Source organism: Solanum tuberosum, unplaced genomic scaffold (assembly GCF_000226075.1).
Source record: "Solanum tuberosum cultivar DM 1-3 516 R44 unplaced genomic scaffold, SolTub_3.0 scf00314, whole genome shotgun sequence".
Lineage (NCBI taxonomy): Eukaryota > Viridiplantae > Streptophyta > Magnoliopsida > Solanales > Solanaceae > Solanum > Solanum tuberosum.
In genome coordinates this window covers 234,592-242,883 of record NW_006239241.1, presented here as the reverse complement: position 1 = coordinate 242,883, position 8,292 = coordinate 234,592, and the positions used below count along the sequence as shown (strand labels likewise).

Here is an 8,292-nt window from a genome sequence, read left to right as displayed (position 1 = left end):
TCATTTGTCTCATTTTATGTGGCACTGGTTAATTGAACATGTAAATAAGAAAAGTAAAGGAAAACTTTTTGGATTTGTAATCTTAATTATACCATGTTTGTGTCCATAAAACCTTGTAACTATGGGTAAATAGAAAATTTAAAATTAAGTTATTTCATCAATTGCATTATTGTTACATTTTTTAAGGATATGACACGGATACAGGGTAGCATTTTTAGAGAGCGGTGATCCCAACTGCACCACCAACACAAGTTCAGGTTGTTCTCTCCAGACATAGAATATTGATTTGGTGTGTCATTTAGACTATACAATAGCATGAGAATCGTTTGTGTATGCCAACTCCCTTTGACATAAGCAATCTGGTAACGAATTTACATAAAATGCCTCTTCTGAACGGAACCTATCCATTGGCTTGATTCCTGTAGTAGGTCCTTTCCTATTTCTAGGCGATCCTTGCCTGAGCAATGAAAACCAAAGGAACGAGATTAGGTAACATATTGTTGCTTCTTTGTTAGAACATCAATGAACAAATTGTACTTTGTCATACCTTCCTCTATGAATAGCAATAACGCGATTTGAGAGTTCCTCCCCTTCTTTCATCGTACCAAGCTCAATTTTGTTGAAAAGCCGGACAAGTGCTTTCCTGATAGATACAAGGAAAATATTAGTAGGTAATTCTAATACTTGTAGCAGACGAAATACTAATACTGATAATGCATGTTCAAGGAAAAAGATGTTTGCCTATCAGGAGATACTGTTTTCCTATGCCCAAGAAAACGACGATGTCCCTCAACTGCTCTTGCCATATTCCCAGAGTACGATGGAATGAATACGTGACTCTCAACTGACACAATATAATCTATTGCAGCCAATTGAGATGCATGCTTTCTGAATGGTTCGAGTTCCTCATCAGATGCCAACTTTTCCTGTAACATGGAAAAAACACGAAATTGTTTCTTTTTATAAGCATGTAGTAGACATGAACATGGAGGTAAAAATATTGAATTAGGTAATGAAGATGAGTTTTGGTGTCTTTGTAAAATGTAATATATCATCAACTTTGAATCGTTCATTAAAGAACAATTTTTGAGACAAACCTTGTTTAATAATAAGGGATAGCGCGACTGTAGATCAGACATATGAGAATCACCTCCATATATCTCTCCAGCAGCAATATAAATCCGGGTGTTCGATGTGAACCCCAGAGCAGAAAGGAACAACCCGGCCTCCCTAGGAGTTAACGGACAATAGCCTTTGGCTCTCTGTACTACAGGGTTAATGTCTTTCACTTTCCACCATGGGATGCTTTCCCTACAAATGTACGAGGACATCATTTGTCGAAAAGATGATTAAACATGACGAGTACTTATGGTGAAATTTAGCTGTCATCAGTATCAATCTGTAAACATAAACTGATATAACATGGATAGCCTCCATGGTCTGCATAGTAAACATAATCTGTCATCATTTTGTGACTCTGCTATGTATGCATGTTCTTCAACTAATTTCGTGTTTATATCCTTAAAATTCCGAGTATTCTACTTAAAAACTTCATCCCACGGGAACTAAACAACACAAAAAATAGTGAGCAGTGCAAGCATTAACCACAAGCATATGCTTCTGAGTTCTAATTTCAGGTCATAATAACCTACCTGATTGCCCTTAATTCATCAGTTTCTTTTGGGGATAGCTCATGTGTGCATCCACTAAAGGCAAGCATGTCTTTTTCGTAGCGTAAATGTAAAGCAATATATGGACCATAGTGTCGCATCCTATCAACCAACAACTGCAAAAAAAAAAAAAAAAAACATATGATATGAATGATTGTTTGATAATTAACCGGCGGAGATAGTACTAAAACAAAAACAAAAAAAGTTTCAACAACATGATCACCTTTCCTATCGCTTCAATTGGGGGAGCAAATCGGAGGGCTTGATAGCAAGCGCGACAACGCAACTTCTGAATATCAGGAGGCAGGTTGTTATTTGCCAATCTTGAATCAGACTTGGCTGCTCGAATCACCTAAAATGTTAAATGTTAGATGAATTAGCCAAAAACAAAAAAAAATTTGTTTGTGTTTTATTTGTGTGAAGAAAGGAGTGGAGTCACCATTGAAGTTACAAGCTCGGTAGAACTCAGTAACTTTGGCTCAAGGTTTGATCCCGTAAAATTCATTTCATATCTATTCAGAACCCGTAAATAAAAAACATTGTGATCCAAAATCCATAAATCAAAAATCCTGACTCTGCCTCTGTGTGAAATACCTTGTATTCATCCCACATGCTAGCTATCTCCTTCTCATAGTAATCTACACCAGACCAACTTCTGAAATGCTTAACTACTTTAGTTGCAGATGCAAGTTCTTTCGGTAGCTTTTTGACAATCGTTACATCATTTGCCAAAGAATTAATGAAATAATCTTCATCAAACACATCAGAGAAATTGCTGCAGTTTAGGAGGAAGGCGTTAGTACGTCAATCAACATACACAACTGATTAATTCGAAGAAAAAAAGGATGAAAAGACGCTATGTAAGCGTGAAATGCCAAAGGAATTATCATTTTGCACACCTAGAATCCTTCCAAAGTGAGCCCTTATCAAGCTCTGGGATTACAAGAGTAGCATTTATGATACGAGCAACAGCAACCATGTCACATATCTGCAAACACAATGAAAAGCCGAACAAATTATGCACAAACTTGTCTAAACTTAGCATGCCTGCTCAACATAATGAAAAAAAGTATTCACCTAAAAATGATTAGCTAGAGAGAAATGATTTAGGATAAAACATGTCTAAGCTGGCTTATGGAAGTAACTGAAATAGAAACTAATAAATGTTACAATATCACAAGAATTTTAGAAACACACACGAAATTTCTGTTGCCCATCATTCATTCGACATATTCAACGTAACAATTTCATACGTGAAAAGCAGGAAACAGGACAAGAGAGGGGAAGGGAAAGAGTGAATAGGCATAATACTGGTTTGTATGATCATAAATCGATTTTCTCAATTTGGAAAAAGAAATCGACAGATTAATAGGATAAGGGAGTAGAAAAATACAGACCCCTGCCCTCATCTGATTGAGTCCACCATTGGCATGAACGAGCAAGTAGCCTCGAGACTCTGGAGGAGCTGGAGATTAAAATGCACTATGAACGATAAGCAACAGAATAGTCCTAATATGTTTGCCACAAGGCTGAATTAAAGCTATTTTTAAGAAATGACTCACATTTATATAATGAACTTGGTGCAACACAGTGAACATAGTCTTTATTCGGGGGCGATTTCCATAAATCTTCCACAGTCCAATTCTGTCAAATCTAAAGGAGTGAAAACATGAAAGATATATAACTAGTACTTTGTATCAAAAACACTGAGCTATTGTACTCGAGAAATTCATATAATGAAATATAAAAAAAATAACTCTAATATGTTTTGTAAGTGCATATAACCTTGCTAGCAGTAACTGGAGCTTTCGACAACTGGGGTGTGGCAAGTTCTTGAGTCAAGATTCGCTCTCCGCTCAATCTTTGGTACCAAAAATCATTGTGCTACAAATATTAAAGACACACCAGATGACTGATCAATACTAAAATCACAATGATCAAAGCCTAAATAACATAAATAACAATAAGTACACCTCAATCCCAAAGCTAGTTTGGGACGACTATATGAATCCTTTATATCCATTCGACTCAGTTTGAGCCAATTTCATTCAAATATTCAGTAATTTGTCTTAAACAACAACAACATACCCAGTGAAATCCCATTATATTGGTCTGTGGAGGGTAGAGTGTACACAGACCTCACCACGACCTCATAGAGGTAAATAAGTTGTTTCCGAAAAACCCTCAGCTCAAGTGCATCAAACTCAAGTAATAAACGAAGAAAAGCATAGTAATAATAAAACAACATTGTAAAGTTTACAAGAAAGAAACTAGTGTACGACTAGTACGCACTAACAAACCTAAGCAAGACACCCTCTATTCCTACTAACAATATACCCTAATACTTAAAATCGACTCTTTCCTATTTAAAGTAATTTATCTTAAACAAGAAAAAAAAAACAAAGAAAGGACTGGTAAAGTATTTTTCCAATATCAAGAATCCCAAAACATAAATGTTAATAGAAATACTTATCCAATATCAATACTTTCCATATTGAGACAAAAAATACTTAAATGAAAGATCAAGAAAACAGAACAAAAAAACAGAGTTTTTTCTTTAATTTTTGTACCTTACAAAGATTAATGGTTATATCAGTGGAAGGGACATGAACATGCATACATAGCAGAGTCACTAAAGCTACAACATTAACGGCAAAAACATAATTTAGCAACTTTCGAAAAATCACCAACTTCCTCTTCCACATTCTTTTCTTCTTCTGCATATTTTTTTCACCGTTTATGAACTAATAATTTTCTTTTCTTTTTTGAGTCTTTGTGAACTAATAATGACGTTTCTTTTTTTGTATAGATTTTGTAATCTTTGTTCCCTTTCTACCTTGGATTTCTACCTGATATAAGGGATTAGTTATATTTTCAGTCAACCAAATTATAAATTTAATTTTAAATTTTGTTAAAATGGTTACAACTTTAACCACCAATTTTTGTCTACTAATAAACTTTTTTTCTTTTGAGGTTTTGTTATATTTTAATGCAAAAAAACTTATCGATAAGGCGTAAAATGATATTTAAAATCATGAAAAAAAAACTAATTTATATATATGTATATAAAAAATACAAGTTATTTACTATTTATTATAAATATTTAGAATTTAGAACTAAACAATTCAAATTATCATATTAATAAATAAAGTTTTTACAATAATATCAACATCTTATTAATTAGATTCAATTCTTATTATTATAAATAATATATAGGAATAGAAAAAGAAAAGGCTATCTTATTATTATTATTGTGCTATATATTTACGATTCATTTTGATTCTTTTCTTTATTTTCTTTTTTGGATTGGGTATTCTGATCTTTTTCCCATTTTACATGGAATCTCTACCTTTTTATTCGGAGATTAGTTATATTTTTAGTCAACTAAATTATAAATTTAATTATGAAATAGTAGTCCTTATAATGGCAAACCTCATGGAATTGAGATACAAGTGGAAGATAATTTTTATATCAATAGGATAACAATTGATACATAATGTATCAATTGTGCCATTGATTGATATATATAGATAAAAGTTTAATGCAAGAATTGTGTTCTTTTACAAATATTTAATATTAAATTGTCTAATAGGTATAAGTCATAATTAAAGTATCAAAATAAAAAATCATGGCAAATATATACTTGGCCTTTTGGTTTACTTGACATAGTAAAGGTGATATTGGAGTTGTTGGAATTGAAAAATGGGTTTAGGATGGAGAATTACACTTATGCATAATTACATATATAGCTTAAAATATATTAAAGAAGCACTTAAAAGTTTGGTATTCTTAGTGCTAATTATATGGAGATAGAATAGATTCAAACCACAAGAATATCCAACTAACCTAAACTATATACTAATTATTAAAGCACCAAGAAATGAAGAATAAACATGCTAGTGCCAAATGGACTTAGTTTATAAATAACAATCATTATTGGTGAAATGAGTAGTTCGGTTCATTTTTCACTCAAAAGCTTTCACTTTGAATTATTTGTAGAAGACATGAACCAACTAACAAATTTACCTCCTTTTCGCGTAGACACGAAATATAAAATTAGTTTATAAAAATATGACTCATTTAATTCGTTCCGTCAATAGATATTAATGATCCAAATTTAACCTATTTGGGATAAGTATATGTCACTCAAATTGACCCATGAAAAACGTTAGCACAATATTTTAATAGATCTTTCTTGTTTGATATATATGTGGTATATACTATTATAAAGAAAATAGAAATTTATTAGTTTTGTCTGGTAACTAAATAAATTTTAAGAAAAATAAATAAATAAGTCAAAATTTGAAAGAGCTTTGGCAAGCTATGTTATGATCTAGTATTATTTAGCTCATTTTAACTCAACCAACTAACCTTTTGAGCAGGGGGTGGGCATAAATATCGGAAACCGAACCGAACTATTTCGGTTCTTCGGTGTTGGGTTTTTTTTCGAAACTTCGGTTCGGAGTTCAGTGTAAGGGTCCTGAAACTACGGTGCACCGAAGAACCGAAGTTTTATTAAATAAATTTAAAAATATTTAAATTATATTATTTAATAATACTTATATATTTTGACTCAAAATATTTACCTGGCCCATTTCAATTTTTAACTTTACCTGTCCCATTTCAATTTTTAAATTTTGGAGCCTAAACAAAACAGTAAAGGGCACACTTTATCATTTACACTTCAAAACAATAAAGGGCACCCAGCCTAAACAAAACTATTTTGATGTTAGTACTTTTTATTGTTAGACTGTTAGTTATTACTTTGAAGTTTGACGTGTGAAGTGAACAACAATTGTTACTTTATCATATTCCCTCTTTATTTTTATTCACACCGAAAAACCGATTTAAAAATACCGAACCAAAGTAGAAAAAACCGAACCAAACCGATCTAGTTTGATTTGAAATATGGTGCACACTTTTCTAAAACCGAATACCGAAGAACCGAACCGAACCGAAATTTGATTAAACCGAACGCCCACCCCTACTTTTGAGTAATAACTCATTTACTGATTCAACTCATTTTATCTTAGCCTAGATTTTGCCTAAACCTCCCTTTGTCACTCCTATGTTTGGACCAAATCAATAAGAAACCTTCTAAGTAATATTATTAGGCTAAAACTTATAGATACATGCATTATGGACACCAGGATGCTTATCGATCGGTTTGATTTAAATGTGAATATGATCGATTATTAGGTTTGTAGCATGAACAACTGATAATTGAACTAATACAATTTTGATTATCAAATCAGATATCGAGTTATTGATTATCAATCGTTAATGATTTAGTTATCGAGTTACCCAATAAAAGTGTCTCAGATCATTTTCTACCTAAGTTTGTTAGGCTTTGTAAGGCATAACTTAGGTTATATTTGTGGAAATGGCCCATCAATGACCAACACTAGGCCCAACTATGAAAGTTGGAACCTCATAAAGTCAAGATTATCATACTATTTTAAGTTTTCCCGGTCCAACAAACAGGACACGTACAAATATAGTATTCTCTCCGTCTCAATTAATGTGACATTTTTCAGATTTTGAGATTCATCAAGTTTATTTTTGATCATAAATTTTTTATATATTCTCTTCGTCCGTTTTTAATTGTCATGTTTTCTTTTTTAGAGTCAAACGATAAGAACTTTGACTAACATTTTACAATGTATTTTTTTTCATCATATTGATATGCAAAAAATTGCAATTTATAGTACTTTTCATATAATTTTTGAATATCTAATTTTTTTATTTAAAATATCAAATTAATGTAATCTAATTTCACTTTGAAAATTAGTCAAATTGACTTTTGAAAAGCGTAACATGACAATTTAAAGTTGACGGAGACAAAATCTTTTAATTATTCTGAATTATCAATTATTGAGACTTTTAATATTGTTTATGTACTTTACAAATATATAAATTTAATTTCAAAAAAATTGAGACCGAGTAAGTTGAATGCCAAATGTAAAGAAAACACAATTTGGAGAGAAACAAAAGGAAAAGGAGGTAGCCTACCAAGCTTGCTGGTCAAGTTGAGATCCTTTTCTGTGGGAACAAGTAAACTTATAATAACAAGAAATAAAGATGAGACGCCGACAAAATCGTGGAATTATCTCCCTAAGTGACATAGTCCGTGAAATCCTACTAAGTGAGATGAAAAAGATAGAGTGTTTCGTAAACTTTATCATTATCTGTGAAGGTAAATTAGACAATTCTATTAAATGAGAGTTATCTATTTTTAACATTGTGTGTGGTACTATCACTTTCTAACTCACATTCATATCTGATATCTTTTCAAAAGTCACACCATTAAAAAAATATTCTTAAATTTTATAAGAGACTTTATTTTCACCTAATATATATATATATATATATATATATAAAACAATTATAATTATTCGTGATGACTATACACCTGTTATGAAAAAAAAAATCTCTATACAAAATGTACCCACATAATTAATTAATGTTGAAAAAGAGAACACGTGGTTTGGATTATAGAATGACACTGTAGAATAAATAGTAAACAATTTCATTTACTGCGTGATTGACAACATGATTTTCTTCTTGTTTCTTTTTCTAGGCGTGCAAGAGTACTCAACTTTAATAGATCTTATAGGAAATT

At 31.6% G+C, this 8,292-nt stretch overlaps 1 protein-coding gene across 1 annotated transcript; it reads right to left on the bottom strand.

Moving 5' to 3' along the window:
* Positions 1 to 247: 247 nt before the first annotated feature.
* Positions 248 to 4,393, bottom strand: LOC102594165 (uncharacterized protein At1g04910-like). The gene is made up of 12 exons (XM_015314750.1): positions 4,241 to 4,393; positions 3,456 to 3,554; positions 3,233 to 3,314; positions 3,068 to 3,135; positions 2,570 to 2,658; positions 2,265 to 2,445; positions 1,894 to 2,022; positions 1,653 to 1,786; positions 1,098 to 1,311; positions 742 to 926; positions 548 to 643; positions 248 to 457 (listed from the first exon to the last, which is right to left on the bottom strand). Exons 1-12 carry the CDS (start codon positions 4,391 to 4,393, stop codon positions 304 to 306), a joined length of 1,584 nt encoding a protein of 527 aa, XP_015170236.1. The 3' UTR covers positions 248 to 303.
* Positions 4,394 to 8,292: the final 3,899 nt, after the last annotated feature.

What these genes read in the sequence shown, in the direction of transcription:
- LOC102594165 (XM_015314750.1), bottom strand. Translation starts at nt 4,393, where the DNA reads ATGCAGAAGAAGAAAAGAATGTGGAAGAGGAAGTTGGTGATTTTTCGA. An exon ending in GATGAATTAAGGGCAATCAG is followed by an intron (nt 1,312 to 1,652) that starts GTAGGTTATTAT and finishes GTACATTTGTAG; the next exon opens with GGAAAGCATCCCATGGTGGA. An exon ending in ATCCCTTATTATTAAACAAG is followed by an intron (nt 927 to 1,097) that starts GTTTGTCTCAAA and finishes TCCATGTTACAG; the next exon opens with GAAAAGTTGGCATCTGATGA.